This window comes from Leptodactylus fuscus, chromosome 1 (assembly GCF_031893055.1).
Source record: "Leptodactylus fuscus isolate aLepFus1 chromosome 1, aLepFus1.hap2, whole genome shotgun sequence".
Classification (NCBI taxonomy): Eukaryota; Metazoa; Chordata; class Amphibia; order Anura; family Leptodactylidae; genus Leptodactylus; species Leptodactylus fuscus.
In genome coordinates, this window is record NC_134265.1 from 297,280,598 (window position 1) to 297,301,704 (window position 21,107).

Here is a 21,107-nt window from a genome sequence, read left to right on the forward strand (position 1 = left end):
TACGTCTGCCTGACATGACAACAATGCTGCAGCATGGTGTGAATAAGCCCTTTAAATGGAACATGCATTTGCTTAGCAACACAGTAGACAAGGATTGCCCTGATCTAACTCCTGTAGTCCTGCCTCACCGTCCTCCACACACATAATTATAATACATCTTACGAGAAAATCGCTGCTAAACCGCACTATGACTGCACTGTGTAACTAAATACTTCCTATCCTATGCGTTGTTGAGGGCAGTCATTTGCCAGGCTCTGTGTACTGGCAGGATCCCTGTTCTCCAGTAATAAGTAGTGCAGCTCCTCCTGCAGCCTGGCACAAGTTTGTTATTCAGTGTGAGCTGTGTTGCAGTTTGTAAGGGGAGTGAGAGTGGGCGGGGCCTGTGTCCACAGAGGGCGGGGCTTGTATAACCTTGCAATGAATGTAATGCACTGAAGCTCAGACACTATAAACACATGCTGCCAGGTATATAGTGAGTGTGTATACAGCTGAGATACCTCACAGCATCAGCTGTACAGCCGCAGTGTACACACACACAAAGACACGATGAACGGCTTCCCCTCCGAGGACTCACACCGGGATAGTGGCGGAGAGGTGACCTCCCCTACAGCTGCTGCAGCCCCCCCGGTCCCCTCGGTGGCTCTGGGTCCCCTACACGGGCAGCTCTGCTGTCTACGGGACGAAGGGGAGCGCTGTACCCGGCCTGCGGGCAATGCCAGCTTCAGCAAGAGGATCCAGAAGAGCATTTCCCAGAAGAAAGTCAAGATCGACCTGGACAAAACAGTAAGTGCCGCTGTGTGTGTACGTGTGTCCGGCATGGCACGGGCTGCCCTTTGTGTGCCTGGTGCCCACACTGCTGGTGTATGTCACTGCCCGGGACTGCTGGGTATTGTTGTCAGGAGTTTCTGCTCAGCGCTGCTTTCATTTTCCTGGTTGCAGTGAAGACATGAGGCCAGGAGTGGGGAGGAACAACAACAAACTAGTCAGTCATCCGCAGTGCATAGGACACATACACATGTGGAGATATACAGGACACACTGCATGTGTATATATACAGGACACATACACATGTGGAGATAATACAGGACACAGTGCATGCGTATATTATACAGGATACACTGCATGTGGAGATATACAGGACACACTGCATGTGGAGATATACAGGACACATACACATGTGGAGATATACAGGACACTCTGCATGTGGAGATATACAGGAACACACTGACACTGCATGTGGAGATATACAGGACACACTGCATGTGGATATGTACAGGACTCATACACATGTGGAGATATACAGGACACACTGCATGTGGAGATATACAGGACACATACACATGTGGAGATATACAGGACACACTGCATGTGGAGATATACAGGACACATACACATGTGGAGATATACAGGACACACTGCATGTGGAGATATACAGGACACATACACATGTGGAGATATACAGGACACACTGCATGTGGAGATATACAGGACACACTGCATGTGTATATATACAGGAACACACTGACACTGCATGTGGAGATATACAGGACACACTGCATGTGGATATGTACAGGACTCATACACATGTGGAGATATACAGGACACATACTGTATGTGTATATATACAGGACTCATACACATGTGGAGATATACAGGACACATACACATGTGGAGATATACAGGACACACTGCATGTGGATATATACAGGACACATACACATGTGGAGATATACAGGACACACTGCATGTGTATATATACAGGAACACACTATGTGGATATATACAGGAACACACACTGCATGTGGTGATATACAGGACACACTGCATGTGGAGATATACAGGACACACATTGTATGTGGAGATGTACAGGAACACACTGCATGTGAATATATACAAGAACACACTGTATGAGGACTCACACACTTACATACACATATAGTGACACATACATTGCATGAGTGATGAGAGCAGTCACACTACATGGAGATACACATGGGGACAAACATACCGCAGGTATAAACATGGAAACACATTGAGCACATATGGAAACACATACAGTTCGCATATAAATACTCCAAACATAATGCACATATACAGAAGTGTATCTGCCGACCATACAACACGTCCAGCTATGTGCACACATCCACAAGTCAGGCTTCCCGCAGACTCCATTGTTACATATTGTATAGTAGTGTGTTACTTTGTGTCAGCTGCTTCCTGTCACTTGCCGGGTATAATCCACAAGCTGTGCCCCTTAGTATGGGGCAGATGCCAGGGTGCCCATGTTACGTGGCGCTGCCAGGCACCATGCTGGAGGGCTGGGAGGACTTTGCCGCTCGATGCACTCACTGTGGTGGATGATTTCCCCGGTGACTGGAGGAGATGGGGCTGGAATGAAGAAGAGTTCCCCCCGGTGTAATGTGACGTGGCCGCCTTCAGTCTGTTGTACAGGTGGATTGAGTCTATTGTTCCCTGTCAGCAGCCATGTCAGGCTGGGGCCGGTGTGCTTACTGACAAGAAGTAACAATGGTGGACAGTGCTGTTACTGGGGGCTAGGACACAGTGTACATGTCACGTCTGGACTCACTGCCCTACAACGCATACATGTCATCTAGCAGCCCCTGCAGACGAAATCCCGCCGCACGGCATCCTGGGATTTGTAGTCCATTGTTCAGTGTAGAAGTTGGCTGTGAGAGCTGAAACTTGTTTTGTCTGCTGTGATTCCCGCCTGGCTCCTGCAGAGCTCCCACAAGTCTCCATGGATGATGTCTGCAGATGGAACATGTCATGGTTGTCTCTTGTTATTTATGTGTATCTGACAGTGGTAGTCTGAAAATAAAGCATGGAGAATGTAGTCTGTCAGTGTCACACCACAAAGGCTGCAGTGATACAGGAACTGCCCACATCTATGGCTTCTAATGTGCTGACAATTCAGCCTCGTCCTACAAAGTGTCAGGGAATGTGAGGACAGACACCTGTACACTGCGTGTGACGCACAAACAGCACAGAAATGTCTGCGTCTGAAATATACGTTCCAGACATCTGTTTGGTGTTTCTGTAGCATGTACATGGATTTCTGCAAGGCCTAAATGGGACGGTAGTATAGTATACTGCAATAGATCTGTACATGTAGATGTATCCTTCATAGTTATGTTCTGTTAGGTTTTCACAATTGTGGTTTTCTACATGGTAAAAATAAAAAGTGGCAGCCTGACAGATCCTTTATCAGTTGCTTTAAAATGGTGCCCTTATGGGTTCTTCCAATGTGCCACCTGTTTGAACAGTGACTTAAAGGGGTTGTCCAGGATAAATTTCTTTTAATTTTAGGTGAGAGAAGGTGATAAAAACCAAAAATGCATACCTGTCTCTGGTGCCCTCCAGCACAGTTCGGTCCTGCTCCTCTGTTTTCTTCCTGGTGCATGTCACCACTAAAGGTCCATCAGCAGCTACGTAGGATGTCACTACCTATGACCCCCATGTCCTTCTCTGTGGTTGCTGGTTGGCCTCAGTGGTCATGTGACTACTGAGGTCAATCAGCAAAAGGACACGGGATGTCACAGCTGGCGAGCACTTTCGCTAAAAGAAGACAACCAAGCAGCAGGACCAGACCATGCTGGGAGAACGCCAAAGCATCAGGGACAGGTGAGTATGTTTTTTTTTTGTTTGTTTTTTTTACCTTCCATGTCCTAATTTAAAAAAATAATTTTTATCTTAGACAAAGCTTAAAGGTATAGCCACACAGTGAGATGTGTAGTCGTACAAAAAATACAATTGTGCGACTTGTCTGGGATTTACTGTCACATAGATTTTTTAGATCAGTAATTTAGCAGTAAAATGCATACGTGTTTATACTCCCATAAAATGAATGGGAAGGGGTGTGGTCAACCTCAAAGGAGCAGGTTTTGGATTTAAGAAAAGTGGGTGATTTGTGGGCGTGGCCATGTAGAGGCTATAGTCTCCTGTAAATTTGTTGACAACTATGGTAAAAATTCAGAAGTTGTAAAACTTTCGCAAGCATATTTCCTAGAAGTCTACAGTATAATGAATGTGACACCTTAGAGATACTTTGACATTTTTGCCACATAACTTGTAAGCAACTTGTAGTAACGGGTCCTTTTTGTCTATAGCCCTAATGTAAGCAGCCCTTCTGCTGCCGGAGGCGGACAATCAAAAGATGGCCCGTTATTCATTCCGGGGGGGTGTTCAACTTTTGATCAGGCAGTGGAGAGGGGGGTGCTAGTGGTGACATTACAGTCAATACAGTGTAATATTTTATGCAGTAATACTTACGTCTTCCCACATTTCTCATCTCTTCCCTTTGGGCCGCCATGACCACTTTTTCCATATATATATATATATTATGCATAACAGAGGTTACAGGGACCGCTCCAGGGCATAATAGAGGTTGCAGGGGCCACATTAGACCCTGCAACCTCTATTATGCTCCACAGTTGTCCACCCAACTTTTATGCCCCATAGTGGCCCATCCATGAACTATTATTATACTCGGGGGTTATTTTCAGACCCCCGAGTATAATAATTGGAGACCCAGGGGAGGTGAGGGAACATAATAGACAGTTTTACTCACCTCTCCGGGATCCGATGTTACTCCTAGCAGGCTTCGGGCCTGTATGGTAATGTCCTAGACGTCACGTTGTCTGGGACATTACCGTACAGGCCAGAATTCTGTGCTAGCAGTAACAGGCTGTTACTGCTAGCACAGGCTTTGGGCCTGTATGGTAATGTCTCAGATCACGTGCCATCTGGGACATTACTATACAGGCCCGAAGCCTGCTAGGAGCATTATCGGGTCCTGGAGAGGTGAGTAACATTGTTTATTATGTTCTCTCACCTCTCCTGGGTCTCCTATTATTATACAGTGGTAGTGGGTTCGCGGCCTGGGCCCGAGCCTGCTCATGGCCGCCTCCCGTGTCCAATAGCAGAAGGAGAAGTGGGGGCGGCCATGAGCAGGCCCGGGGAGGTAGGTAAATAGGCTGCTACCAGCTGGGGATACTCCAGCAAGTAGCGGCCTATTAATAATATTTTTTTAAAAAAGTATGTTACTTACCTACCTACCTTACCTACCTTGCTCCTGCTGCTGCCGCCTCCTCCTTTCACCCGTCAATAAGATGTCTGTGTCTTAGCGCCGCCTACGATGGGACGCAGAGGTCTAATCCAGTTTGGGATAGGGCCGCTCGGTTTGTTTTCCGAGCTGCCCTGTCCTGTGCTAGTTTAGAAAAAAAAATAAAAAATTGCCGTGGCTCCAAAGTGTCACCTGAGGTGGCCACTTCACCTCATTTGAGGTGCGGCCCTGAACCTATGTTGTCTTTAGAAACAAGTCACAGGGTCCTACTAGACAGGCTGAAGAGAGCTGCTGGTGCATGTTGCATGTAGACTGACCACATTCACAACATGTTTATTGTAATCGTGCCATGGATAGTGGTAAGTGGCACCTATAAGTACGATGTAATTGGTGACATCCATAGGAATCCATAATTGGATTGCAGTGTATTGTTCTTTCAGCAAGTGCAGTAGTCCTTCACCCATCGACCTGTTTTAGTTATAGCCTTTTGCAGATGTTCTCACTTAACGGGATCTTCCATTATATTAGATTCCACTCATTCTACTGTGGCAAGCCCCCAACTAATCCTGCTTGCTGTAGCATTCTAACATTTTGACCTGTGAAGTGTATATTTTTTTCGATCCATCTATGTTGCGTTAAAGGGGTTAGCATTTAGGTATAGGATTTATTTTTTTTATGTACTATACCTAGGATAGGTCATAAATATTTCATTGGAGGGAGGCCGACAGCTGGCGCCTGCACAGATCAGCTATATAGGGCAGCTTTTCAATCCTGTACTATACCCAACATGGAGCTGAAAGCAGATGCTTCCGGTCCCTGCATAGTGGCCAGGACCAGTACTGCAACTCAGCTACCCTGAGAAATCTATGCTAGCTCATACCGTAGCTGACATAGATTTCTGTTGTCATTTACACCACGAAAGTAGCATAAATGATGAAGAACGTGACATCGGTGATGGCTCCATCTTTCTCCGCCCACTTTCAGAAAAGTTTTGCGCTGCCACAAAAATGCCACTTGCGACTCTTTTATGTCAGAAATCTTAGGAGCAGGGAGGATGTCAGTGCTTCAGAATAAAGCTGTCAGTAAGTTATTCAGTAACATTACACTAAGCACAGGCTCATTTTCCAACTGGATGGGATTATTTATTTAAGTGCTTCTTTAAGTCTGATAAGACAACCCCTTTAACGCTTGCTGCAGAATTTCTTTGTGGGCAGACTTTGATTTCCATGGTAGCTGTAAGGAGTCTGTATAGGGGTCTCTAGAGCGTTTTGTGAAGGGCTCCAGTATTGATCAGATGTTGATAAAGAGCAGCAGAGGAGTGGGAATCATATGTTCTACTTCCCTAAATGTCAATGATGCGACTTGTCACTTCTGTCCTAAGGCCTATATTGTGGCTGTTTGGGGGCCCTTTGCAGGTTTCACATCAGGGGAGCTCCAAGTTACGCCTCTGGTGGCACAGAATCTCTTTGGATTGTCCTACAGCCAACATTCATGCTAAGCCCTTTGTGGATTTATAATGCGCTGTTTATACAGGAAGACCTGAACGTTTTCACAGATTCAGAGGATTATAGTAAACACTGCAGATTCTTCTTCTAAATGATTTTGATTCAGCTGCTTTGCTTTTATTTAGTTGCCGTTCTGCTATGTTGACAAGCACATGTGAGTCAGGAGCTGAGGCTTTTCTTTATTGTTCGGGGTATTTCATAGTGAACAACATGCTACGTAGTAACAATACAGTCTTGTTACAGATTCCGATACCTGGCATGTCGTCTTCCGGCTTCATTCTGTTTTATTCACACTGATTGTAATGTTTGACAGAAGACGTGTTATGATTCTTACTTCCGATAATGTTTTTTTTTAGATGACTCAAATATAGATTCTGTAGAAAAATAATTGTTAACGTGCTACCAGTATGTAAATGTTTCTAAAAATATAGTACATGACACAAACTAAAAACATAATAGGGATCTATGATGGTGTAAATTTGGGCCATTAGACCTGAAGTCAGAACAGCATTTGCTTCCATAATAGAGTCCAGAAGAACTGGATACATTATGACTGTTCAGGAGCCCTGTTCACATACTTTTTCTAGCATCTGGGCACAACACATGTAGGCAAGCCGTACATTAGGCAGTACACGTGACTTTTTATAGAGGTATACTGGTAGCTGCATATTATCCTTTAGTCACAGGATGGGGGGTACCTGTCATGTGAACTGGGGTTTTATGTGTCTTGTATGCATGGTCATGTATGCATGTAGCCACTTCATTAATCTCTATGGGATCTCCAAGGATTGCAAAACACAGCAATTGCAAGGACCACACAACTGGATGGAGTGCTAAGTCTGTGATTTTTGATGTTTTAGGCTGGTCTTACATGACCGTATTGATTGTACAGTTTGCAAGTTACTGATCAGTAACAGTAGTTGCTGATCGACAACATAGACACTGCAGACGCCCCGTGTCCTGCCGCACTCGCCCATAGAGTTCAATTCACGGCCTTTTCAGAACTGCTCTATAAATTGCAGACCTTGGTTGTGGCCCGGCACACCACGGATAAAATTGAATATAATGTGTCTGCATATGGTCCGCAATTGAAAACCCTTAATTGTGGACCATTTGCGGACTTACATTATGGCCATGTAAGACCAACCTTAGATGGCAGATCAATGTTTCCACAGATAGTGGCCTTCAGTTAGCTGTTACCGTCATATTTGCTCCTACTGTCGTGTATAGTCGGCATTAGTCTACACAGCACAGCTGATGAGAGTGGGGTATATATGTGTGTATATATATATATATATATATATATATATATATATATATATATATATATATTCAGTGCTATATCTATGCTAATGTAACAAGCTGTCATTTTTAGTGCACCCTAAAAAAGCGTATTGATACATTAAGTTGTCAAATCTATTGAATCCTCTTTGAGATGACTGCTCAGATTTACTTTAAAAATAATTTCCTTCTGGGTTAGTCCTCACAAAAATACGTATGATATTTATTGTGACTTAAAATCTGTCACCTAAAATCTGCTTTATATAAAGCTTCTCTGACTGCGTCTGTACACTGTGCTTTGGTAGTCTGAGACATTCCCTCTCCTGTCTGATGGTCAATCTAAAAGTAGTATAGAATGTCTCAGAAATCAAAAGTTCAGTCGCTTCGGTCGGGCTTCTGAAGCACAGTGTGCATAGGGTAGTCTGAAAAGCTGTCCGCAATTTTTGGAAATGAAGAAAGGACTAAGACTCAGAAGAACCACAGCAGAAATATTAAAAAAAGAGGTTATTGGGTGTTTTAAAGGGTATTCCGTTAATGTATCCCTCTGATGTCATGTACCCACATGTCTTTGAATAGGGGATATTTTTATATAATTAAATACCATTTGATTATGCATTTACTGTGTAAAATGGAGATATGATTTGATATATTACGATCTGATACATTAGGAATTGTAAATGGCACAGAATTTTGATCCTTGACTTATAATGGGTTCATTGGGTTCTGCTCAGGTGTCTGCTGTCTCACAGTAAAAAGTAGCTTTGCATGCTAGGCTATTTTGTTTTTCCATCATACAGTCCTATGAAAAAGTTTGGGCACCCCTATTAATCTTAATCATTTTTAGTTCTAAATATTTTGGTGTTTGCAACAGCCATTTCAGTTTGATATATCTAATAACTGATGGACACAGTAATATTTCAGGATTGAAATGAGGTTTATTGTACTAACAGAAAATGCGCAATATGCATTAAACCAAAATTTGACCGGTGCAAAAGTATGGGCACCCTTATCATTTTATTGATTTGAATACTCCTAACTACTTTTTACTGACTTACTGAAGCACGAAATTGGTTTTGTAACCTCAGTGAGCTTTGAACTTCATAGCCAGATGTATCCAATCATAAGAAAAGGTATTTAAGGTGGCCAATTGCAAGTTGATCTCCTATTTGAATCTCCTCTGAAGAGTGGCATCATGGGCTACTCAAAACAACTCTCAAATGATCTGAAAACAAAGATTGTTCAACATAGTTGTTCAGCGGAAGGATACAAAAAGCTGTCTCAGAGATTTAACCTGTCAGTTTCCACTGTGAGGAACATAGTAAGGAAATGGAAGACCACAGGGACAGTTCTTGTTAAGCCCAGAAGTGGCAGGCCAAGAAAAATATCAGAAAGGCAGAGAAGAGGAATGGTGAGAACAGTCAAGGACAATCCACAGACCACCTCCAAAGAGCTGCAGCATCATCTTGCTGCAGATGGTGTCACTGTGCATCGGTCAACTATACAGCGCACTTTGCACAAATAGAAGCTGTATGGGAGAGTGATGAGAAAGAAGCCGTTTCTGCACGTACGCCACAAATAGAGTTGCCTGAGGTATGAAAAAGCACATTTGGACAAGGCAGCTTCATTTTGGAAACAAAAATTGAGTTGTTTGGTTATAAAAAAAGGCGTTATGCATGGCGTCCAAAAAGAAACAGCATTCCAAGAAAAACACATGCTACCCACTGTAAAATTTGGTGGAGGTTCCATCATGCTTTGGGGCTGTGTGGCCAATGCCGGCATCGGGAATCTTGTTAAAGTTGAGGGTCGCATGGATTCCACTCAGTATCAGCAGATTCTTGAGAATAATGTTCAAGAATCAGTGACGAAGTTGAAGTTACGCCGGGGATGGATATTTCAGCAAGACAATGATCCAAAACACCGCTCCAAATCCTCAGGCATTCATGCAGAGGAACAATTACAATGTTCTGGAATGGCCATCCCAGTCCCCAGACCTGAATATCATTGAACATCTGTGGGATGATTTGAAGCGGGCTGTCCATGCTCGGCGACCATCTAACTTAACTGAACTTGAATTGTTTGTCCAAAATACCTTTATCCAGGAACTGATTAAAAGCTACAGGAAGCGACTAGAGGCTGTTATCTTTGCAAAAGGAGGATGTACTAAATATTAATGTCACTTTTCTGTTGAGGTGCCCATACTTTTGCACCGGTCAAATTTTGGTTTAATGCATATTGCGCATTTTCTGTTAGTACAATAAACCTCATTTCAATCCTGAAATATTACTGTGTCCATCAGTTATTAGATATATCAAACTGAAATGGCTGTTGCAAATACCAAAATATTTAGAACTAAAAATGATTACGATTAATAGGGGTGCCCAAACTTTTTCATAGGACTGTATGTGACACTGAACTCACTGGAGTCAGCCTGCTTCACAGATTTAGGCCTCATAGGGGCAAGACGGTGGCTCAGTGGTTAGCACTGTAGCCTTGCAGCACTGGAGTCCTGGGTTCGAATCTGGCCAGGAGCAATATCTACAAGGAGTTTGTATGTTCTCCCCGTGTTTGTGTGGATTTCCTCCCATTCTACGAAGACATAGTGATAGGAAAATAAATGTACATTGTGATCCCTATATGGGGCTCACAATCTACATTAAAAAAATAAAAATAAAAAAAAAAGATTTAGGCCTCATGCACGCGACCCTTGTGTGCAGGCTTTTATGGCAGATTTCCATTTCTGAAAAGATTCCTGCTAAGGCAGAAGAATTATATTCCTCAAAGTAAAGTATTATCCTTCTAACGCTAGGTTCACACCTGCGTTCTTCTTTCCGTTCTGTGCTTTCCGTCTTCTGCATGCCAGAAGACGGAAAGCACAGACAGGGTCCGGCCGTGAGCGGCGGTGAGCGTTTTATGCTCTCCGCCACGAAACCGGATTTTTTTATCCGGACACAGAGTACTGCATGTCCGACTCTGTGTCCGGATTATAAAACCCGGTTTCGCGGCGGAGAGCCTAAAACGCTCACCGCCGCTCATGGCCGGACATCTCTCTCACCCATTCAAATGAATGGGTGAGAGAGACTCCTGCAGGTTTCCGTCTCCTGCCTCTGTTTTAGGCAGGAAACGGAAACCTGGAGAACAGAGTTCACAATGCTGATGTGAACGAGCCCTTAGTTCTTTTTTTCCATTCAAAGTTTAAGGTGAGCCCAGTCTAGTAAAAATAGCTAAATAAATAAACCCTCTTTAATCCAAAACATTTACGATTTGTGATTTTCCTTTTGCTGTACACGTCTCCTTTCTTTTCTTAGGCAAGACACCTTTACATCTGTGACTTCCACAAGAACTTAATTCAGAGTGTAAGGAACAGACGGAAAAGAAAGGGCAGCGATGATGACGATGCGGACTCCCCGGTTCACGACGCTGATACCCCAGAGGTATATGTTCTGATAAACGTGTTTTTATTAAAGTACCAGGTGCACTTACTCTTTATTAGCTTTTAGTCCGTTCATTGTATCTTGAAAGTTTCAAGTGAAAGTGTAGTGTCACTTTTCTTTAGCAGTGTAGAGCAAGATATAATGACATTGCCCCATGGCTTTAATTTCTTCGACTGTGAAGAATGGGCTTTGTCTGTCTTTACTTAAAGACTCTGAAGCTGAGATGAAAACGTCTTTCTTGAAAAGAAAGGCTTATGAAGACTGTATGTGATAGTGTGACTTCTGAGGCAATACTTGTACAAAGAGAAGTCCAGAGAAGACATTTTATATGTGAAAACATACACTGTTCACATGAATTCCTCTGCTGGCTGTAGGCCTACATTTCACTGCACTATATCGGGAACGAGATTTTATGGCAACATCAATTATATCTCTATGCGTCTGACAAAGGTCTATGTGACTAGGGTGTGGTATGAACATAATTATACACATGATACAGAAGCAATATCAAGAAATTTATGTTACATTATATCATGTGCTACCCTCAAACTGACAGTCCTGCTACATGTGTACATTTTCTGCCCATTGTAAGGGTTGACTGATGATACATAAGTTAGTCAGCGCCCATTAGAGCTTACCATTGTCTCCATCAGCGAATGTAAGGGGTGCACAAGCAGTTATTAATGCAATTGCTTGTACCACAATCCTCTCATACCTTACCTGACTGCATGGTCAGATGTGCTGCTGACAGATTGTCGTTTTTGCAGCCGCAAATGTGAGTCATTCGATCGCTGGCCATTTTAAAGCTGCTGCCACAAGGCGTACCTAATGCGGTTATAGCTGCATTCATTCCTCATGGCAAGGGTGCTTTCAGTTCTCAATAAATGAAATGCAGATTCATTTCAGTTACATGCCATTGCTTGCCATCAGATTTACTGTTATGAGAAGTTAAAAGCACTAGCGAACCTGTTAGACTTAATATGGATATAGCCGCACTTGTTTACTTTCCTGCAAGCTCTGCTTTTTCATGGTCAGTAAAGTGGTGGGCGTACAAGTCTGAAGTGGTGGGGCAAAGAGATAGATAGCAAAGCACTGTGTCTACCTGTCACATGATGCCATCCCTCGTGTTCATCTCCCACTTGGCCATCCTCTTTGGACAATCTGAGGGTACGAGGCTTGCAGGAAAGTAAACCATGTGATCGTCAGACAGAATGTCATGCAGTTACAAGAAGCACTGCATTGTTCCTATCACAGGCTACAGAGTAGACTTCAGAATAGGCAGAATGTAAAATAGACTCCTATGGGTAAGAAAATTATCTCATACATATAGGAATTTTTACAATTCTTTTTTGGTAAGTGAACAACCTTGTTAAGTTTTATTGTGGCCCTTGGGCAGATTACCATCTGACATTGTGTGTGACTCCTGAAGCAGAAAGGGTTGCACAGCCTTGCAATATTGATATCTGCTGAAATCAACAGGGCAAATTCTCAGCCAGGCCTTGTTGGAAGCATCAATTGTACTACTCTGTAATACACAGACATACTTTACCCGAAATGAGAATTGTACGTAGCCGCTTCCAGCTCTCTCTGATAAAAGGGGATGCTGAAAGAAGATATTCTTCTCTACTAGTATAGCATGACCCAATAAACCATTCATCTAGTCACTTTACTAGAACTCCCTTTATATCATATGTTGTACATGTGCTTTACTCTCATGAGTTTCCAGCCATAGCGAGATAATAAGGCTGATGCAGATACTCCCCTCTAAAGCTGTATTTCTGATACATAATAAGGAAAAGCTGAGTCTTAGACTGGATGAATAATAAATCAAACAGCTTTTGTATAAGTGTCTGGGGTAAAGGAAGCAAATTTCCTGTGCACTGTTGTCAAGGCCACTTCCAGCATTTACTTTCACGATAACAACATAAGCATTGAAAACAATCCCTACAATAACCTTGATGTTACTGTTTTTGTTTTTTATGCTTATCTTTTTCTGATTTTTGTTTTTCTTTAGGTGGACCTTTTCCAGTTGCAAGTAAACACATTGAGAAGATATAAGAGGCATTTCAAACTACAAGCGAGACCTGGTCTGAATAAAGCACAGCTTGTTGAAGTAAATATTAGTATTGCAGAAACTGCATAATATGTATTTTTATTGCAAAAATTTGAGCATTTTAAGGGTATGTTCACACTGAGTTTTTTGGAGCCGATTTTGACGCGGAATCTGCCTCCAAAAACAGCTCCCATTGACTTCAATGGAAGCCACTCGCTTCTTTTTTCCGCTAGCCAGAAGCAGAAAAAAAGAAGTGAGCTGCTCTATCTTGCCGCGGATTTCACAGTTGACTTAGCCACGGCGTCCACGGCGCAAGGCTCCCTCTCGATTAGGCCCATTCTTCGAGCCTAATCTGGAACGGAATACCGCGACATGATACCGGTGCACTGCACCGGCATCATGTCGCAGCTAGCCGCGCGGAAGTGTTCACACGCGGAATGCAAATTCCGCCGTGTGAACATACCCTTAAAGGGATTCTACCATTAAACTACCTTTTTTTCTAATGAACACGTCGGAATAGCCTTAAGAAAGGCTATTCATCTCCTACCTTTAGACGTGGTCTCCGCCGTTCCGTAGAAAGACCGGTTTTAACCGGTATGCAAATGAGCACTCCGTAGCAATGAGGGCGGGCCCCAGCGTTGAAAGGCCGATGAGCGCATCCCCATTGCTGCCCGAGAGCTCTTTCCTTCGCCGCCTCCTTGTTCTGCAGCAACTCCGCCTCTTCTGGCTTCTCTTGCTCTTGTAGTTCGATACAGGAGCTTAGAGAGGCCACCCCAAAATGGCCACCGGCCATTTTTGGGTAGCTGCTCTTGCAGTTCAATACAGGAGCCGGCCGGTGGCCATTTTGGGGTAGCCGCTCTTGCAGTTCAATACAGGAGCCGGCCGGTGGCCATTTTGGAGTAGCCGCTCTTGCAGTTCAATACAGGAGCCGGCCGGCGGCCATTTTGGGGTGGCCTCTCTATGCTCCTGTATCGAACTACAAGAGCAAGAGAAGCCAGAAGAGGCGGAGTTGCTGCAGAACAAGGAGGCGGAGCAGGAAAAAGCTCTCGGGCAGCAATGGGGATGCGCTCATCGGCCTTTCAGCGCTGGGGCCCGCCCTCATTGCTGCGGAGAGATCATTTGCATACCGGTTAAAACCGGTCTTTCTACGGAACGGTGCGGCGGAGACCACGTCTAAAGGTAGGAGACGAATAGCCTTTCTTAAGGCTATTCCGACGTGTTCATTAGAAAAAAAGGTAGTTTAATGGTAGAATCCCTTTAAAGTTGTTCTGTAACCATATGTCAACAAAGCTTGCATAGCTCTCTATCCTCCTGTGCCTTGTTTTCTAATTCACTGTTTTCAAGACTTCTTGCTGTCAGCGAATGGATTGAGGGTTTGCAACCTGGTACAGTCATTGTCCACATCACAGAATTGTCCCACTGCTTTGTTTAGCTTACAGTAGATTGTGTACAAAAATAGGTGTACTTCAAGCAGTACCAAGACCATAATGTTAGAAAGGACAATAAAGAATATGGGCCTGATATAACACCTTTATTTTTCTCTAATCCCATGTTTGCCCAGCTATGAAAGATTCACACTAGCGTTTGTCTCTCCATTATTCAGGTCCACATGGGGACCTGAAAGACTATGAGCCCAAAAAAAAGAGGTTACCTGTGGACCCATAAACTATAATCAAATGTGTATGTCGGGAGTAGTAGCCAATGGAAACCACCTAAATAGAGAAAAATAGTTACTAATTGTAACATTTATAAGGCTAGGTTCACATCTGCGATGGAGTCTGCCGCAGATTCCCTCTAAAATCAGTTCAGAGAATGGAAGATTATGTAGGTAATCTGTTTTCCTTTAGTCCAAACAGTAGGACAATGAATGGGGTATTCCTGCCCCTGTGTGCTGTCAGGACAGGTGGAACTTTTAGTAAGTCAAATTCCTCTCCCTATAAGAGGTCAGAGAGACCCCTCCCCCCGTGTTAATTATAAAGTAAAATAATTCCGAAAAGATCTTCAGAAAACATAAAAAATGGGAGGAAAGCTTGTGATGCTGTTTGGACTATGGGGAAACAGTTTATCTACATAATCTTCCATTCCCCCTATGTCCAACAGCAGCACAATGAATGGGGAGATAGCAGTAAAAAAAACCTCTAGGGAGGAACCTCTTGGCATGCAGATGACAAAATTGATTACCCAAAGGCGACAGTCTCTGAGGTACGCCAATCTAGTCTGTAATGCAGGGGTAGGGAACGTACGGCTCTCCAGCTGTTGCAAAACTACAACTCCCAGCATGCATACTGGCTCTGCTGTTCTTGGAACTCCCATGGAAGTGAATGGAGCATGATGGCATTTGTAGTTTCACAGCAGCTGGAGAGCCAAAGGTTTCCTACCCCTGCTGTAATGTCTAACAAATGTAAGGTGAGAACTCCAGGTAGCGGCAGAAAAAGAAGAAGAAGGCTTTAAGACACAGGAGTCTCTCTGACCTCTTATAGGTAGAGGGATTTGACTGGTTAAAAGTTCCTCCTGTCCTGACAGCACACAGGGGCAGGAATACGCTATTTGTTGTGCTGCTGTTGGACGTAGGGGAAAAGCCCTGCACGGACAACTCTTCTCTCTGCTGGTTTCAGTATAAAACCAGTGGAGAGAAAAGTTCTCCAAGCAGGGATTTTATGTCTGCTGATTTTAGAGGGAATCTGCGGCAGACTCCATCGTAGATGTGAACCTCGCCTTATAAATGTTACTTTTAGTAAATATATTTCTCTATTTAGGTGGTTTCCATTGGCTACTACTCCCGACATACACATCTGATGGGAGACTCAAACAAGATGTGAATAGTTGCAGTCCCCTATTATTGTGTTATACGCTTACGATTATATATATTGATCCAAAGTGCATAGATAAATGTATTTTTTAAATTGCATGATGTTTCTTCTTTATAACAAGAAATATGGCGACATACCACAGAGTTCCTCATGTTATTAAGATAAATGCATCTAGCTGTCTCACATTCCTGCAGCACAAAGGCTTGATGGACACATAATATATTGTTGATTTTATCCTATTTAGATCATCGGTGGTCATTTCAGAACACTCCCAGTGAATGAAAAGGACACACTTACATATTTCATCTGCTCAGTCAAGAATGAAAAAAACAAATCGGATCACAAGGCTGACGGCGGTCTCCATTAGAGAAAACACTTTCATGTTAGATGGACATTTGTACTTGTTGGAGATCTGTACAAGCCTTGGAAAAGAAGGACTTTGTAAATAAAGTACAATGTTATTTTAGTGATTTCTGTGGAAACGGTATTTGATTTAACATCAGAGATATGCCTTTGTTTCCTAAATCTAATCTGTAGCGATATTTTCTTTGTGCATGACATTGACTAGTATGACAAAATAATCGTTTGACACAGCAATAATTTGGAAACCTTGTTGTAAAACCTCTGCTTATGTCTGATTTATGGAATGATATCTAGCACAATACAGGCATTGCCACTTGACGTTTTTTTAAAGGGCTTTTATAGTCGCCAATAAATATAGCTAAAATAGCAAAATCACCCTGTGTTGTAACCTGATCCCAAAGATTGCTGTTGGGGGCCCAGTAAGGAGGAGCGTCCCTTTCCTCTATTAACATATCCTCCATAGGGCAATACATGTCCCTATGAACAGTGCCCCCATATCCCACCTGCAGCCTTGCTCATTGAGTTTGCACTAGCGCTCATTACATGTGTATAGTACTATATTTACACAAAAGTGCCACCTCCACAACCATTTTTATTGTCCCCGCGCATCTAAAATGAACAATGAAGCAAGTTTTCTAGTAGTCCATATTAAAATGAAGACAGTTTGTGACAACAGTATCTTTTCCAGTCTATGTGTCTGTATGGCAACAAACTAGAAGCCAACCATGTGTGGCCTCATCCTGCTGTCATCCTACCCATATGTTCTAAACATACCATATATTTGGTAGGTTGAAATGAAGTAAAGGGCATGACTATAGGAACACACTACACTGGCTTTGCCTGTACATTGGAGACACATAGCTCTGAAAGGGAGGTGAAGACCTGAAATCACTATTTGAAAAGTATCTTTTTTTCCCATTTCAGATACTTTATAGCAATATAAGAGCAGTTAAGGTGAACATAACCTTTAATTCCTATTTTATGTAGAATGCCTTTAATGTTAGTTAATATTTAATGCACTCGCCCTATTGAAATGTGTTCTGTGATGGCGATGTTGCCCACTGTAGTCAGATGTCTACTTGTTTTTCTGCACTTTTAGGTAAAACCTGACTGCTCTGGGCAGTGTCTTAGGTTATGGTTCTTGTCTTTAATAGTTATAATATGAATTCTATACACTAATTTATTCATGTAGAAATTAATCTTATAGTAAGCACATGCATGCACAAGCTTTGTCCCCCTGTATCCTCTGTGTGAATAAAGCTGCAGTGTACAAGGACGATCAGAACTACATTCATTTATATGGGGCTTCCAGGACCCCATAGAAGTAAATAGAGCATTGGTTGTTAATTTGCACTGGCGCTTCTTTCACATAGAGTTTGCCGGGGAACTTTTGGCCCCTGTTGACCTGATCACTGGAGCTCTCATCAGTCGGTTACTTAAAAGGAGTCTATCATTGGGATTTTTTAAAATTTCAACTAAACCTATCTTCATGTAGGCATACCTTTTGTTTCAATTATGTTGTCAGCGTTTTCATAAAAATTCCTGGTTTCTTCTTATGCAAATTAGTGTTCCTACTGTGCTCCGAACACCCCCCGCATCATTGGCCTGGACCAGCATCCCCGCCCCCTTCTTGATTGTAGTTGAAGCCTGTTCTTTACTTAGTTCATGCATGAGAAAGCTCACTGCATCTGCTCGTGTAAGAAGAAGTCCAAGATGGTGCACGGTGCATGTGCTGTTCGCTTGGCTAGCCGAAGTAGCTGAGCATACAGCTCTTGCTCTGTGCGCCATCTTGGACTTCTTCTTACATGAATAGGCGCAGTATGCCTGCTGATCTAAGAACTAAGTAAAGAAGAGGAGGAAAAGTCTTCCAACTACAGTCAAGAAGGTCTCGGGGATGCAGGTCCAGGCCGATGACGCGGGGGTGCTCTGAGCACAGTGGAAACGCCCACTGTGCTCCATGAACACTAATTTGCATAAGAAGAAACAGACTTTTTCATGAAAACGCTGGCAACATAATTGAAGCAAAAGGCATGCCTACAATAGGCTTTCTAAAGGCTACATGAGGATAGGTTTAGTTAAAATAAAAAAAAATCCTAATGATAGACTCCATTGAAGTAATCTGACACTTATCCCATATCCATTAGGGGATAAGGTCTGTAATGACAAAATGCATTTAAGTGTCAGAGTCTTTGTTAGTCTCAAAGAACCCAATTTGAGACAAAAATCCAAAGAAAAAAAATATATAAATTAGCAAATAATTGCTGTGCTGGGTACAGCGAACGGACAAAAATCAGTAGATACCAATATGAGTTGGCCAAGACAACTGCAATTCCTGCTATTACTTTAGCAGGGATTCCTAACATGTGTTTCTGTAAATTCTATACATTAATTTATTTTGGTATCTGGTATTTATATTGGTATATTCCTGGGGACACCTATCCCATAAAGAATGTTGCTAGAGAAGCTGCATCTCCCCATGTAGAGAGGATTGTTTTATTAACGGTATCCCATAATTCATTCTAGCAAGTCAAGCTTGACTAAATATGCTTTCAGTAGGTTAGGATGACATATCTGGTGTAGCATGTATCAATGCTATAGGTTGCCCAGACCTTTCCTATCATGATATACCCTATAGAAGTTGCACTTTCCTTTTCTGGGGATTTTAGTCCTGTAATGTTGTTGGCATGTATTGATTAATGTTAGTGACTTACATCTCTGGGTCACTATGAATGTAAACTATTGTGGCAGCTTTAATAAGAAATATAAATAAAGTGCCCCTGATGAATATTGCTTCTCTTTTATTGAAGTTATTTCCGATTTCTCTTATTTCTCATATTTAAAAATGTTGTAAATATAATAGAATATTTATTTCTATATATCCGTGATGGGTTTGACTGTTCAATATCATTCATATAACCATTGATAAGTAAGGGCACTTATTTATGTATCAATTCATTGGAGGAACCGTCTAAGGCAGGGGTGGGCAATTAATTTTCCCATGGGGCCGCATGATAAATTGAAACTGTTCTAGAGGGCTATGCGCGCTGTGGAAAATTTAGCTCCACCCACTTCTACATTGACTCCACCCATTCGCAATAATTTTTCCATGTTCCCCCACAAAGTATAATCCTCCTACAGTCACCCTAACATTATACACCCCCACATTATAACATTTCCCTCCAAATGTCCCACAGTATTTAGTCCCTTTCCTGGTGCCCCAGTTTAAACTAGCAGAAACTAGAGCGGGAAATTTAACTGGGGCAGCTGGAGGGGGACATTAAACAGTGGGGGTAGTTGGAGGGAGACATTAAACTGGGGGGTAAATAGAGGCAGACATGTCCCCTCCAGCTACTCAACACGGTTTAATATGCTCCTCCAGTGGCCCCAGTTTAATGTCCCCCTCCATTTGTCCCCCAGTTTAATGTCACCCTCCATCTGCCCCCTAGTTGAATGTCCCCCCTCCATCTGCCTTCAGTTTAACTGCCCCTACATCTGACCCCAGTTCCCTCCTCTTACTCACACATACTGTCTCTTCTCTCCTTATCTTCCTTCAGTCTTCATTCGCGGCAGCTTGCACCCCACCATCCCATAGCAACTATGCTATGACTAAGAGACCACAATACAGGTCTTGAAACGCGTAGGCTTTTTTCTTATCTTTCTGGATCCATGTTGTAGATTTTTAAGTGATATGAAGTAAAAGTTACATTTTAATTTTTCTATTTGGGTGTGCTGGATGTTTTTATGTTGGTTCGGTATTGTGTTTGGGGGCACCCCATGCAGACTCCCCAAACGGAATACCAAATGCAAATGTGAACCAGGCATAATACATGGTCATGCTCAATCCTGCTATTTCCTGACACATTATAATATGCAATATACATACGCTGCCATTATCAAATGCTGATGTAAAGTATAAGTCCATGGCTACACTGCAACTTTATTATAGACTCTTCAACTTCTTTTTATTGCTGACTAATCCTTAGCATAGTTCCTCCATAAATAATTAAAACTTTTATTAAAATAACATTCACATATTCTGCTGCAGTTTATGTATCAAACAGTATATGAGCAGATGTTACAAAGTAGCAAAGTAATAACATCTTAAACAATAGGAGTAAGGTCCCTGTAAGGAGGGGGGTATGAAGCAGACAGCACATGATGTAAACAGCGAAGAGGTCACAGTACTCATACACCCCCCCAGTGTGTATCCTTGCCCACTGCCACTGACCTTTAGCTATTAAGAACCAACTACTGTGTAAATCAATACACTAAGTTTTGTGCAATCCTATGGCACACATAAATAGTTAAAATAAATCAGTAGCATGGACAAAAGTCCCAGTTTATTATTAGCCATATGTCACACCTTAAAACATTGCCATTTTTTTATGTCCTTGTTGGCCACATTGTGATAGAATTGTAACATAATTAGATATTATCCATCGGTGTGTCTTGTATGGTCACTAACAACAAAGTTTGTAGAAATCAATAAATCAATCATTCAGACGATTATACAAAAAAACCTCTATGCTATATCTTGGGAAACAGTCTCACACACGTGTGCATGTGCCCAGTCCATGATAA

General features: G+C 42.5%; 1 protein-coding gene across 1 annotated transcript; it reads left to right on the forward strand.

Moving 5' to 3' along the window:
• The first annotated feature begins 409 nt into the window (after positions 1-409).
• Positions 410-19,311, forward strand: SAP30 (Sin3A associated protein 30). The gene is made up of 4 exons (XM_075258110.1): positions 410-783; positions 11,175-11,300; positions 13,315-13,413; positions 16,408-19,311. The coding sequence occupies exons 1-4, from the start codon at positions 547-549 to the stop codon at positions 16,528-16,530; spliced, it is 585 nt and encodes a 194-aa protein (XP_075114211.1). The 5' UTR covers positions 410-546; the 3' UTR covers positions 16,531-19,311.
• Positions 19,312-21,107: the final 1,796 nt, after the last annotated feature.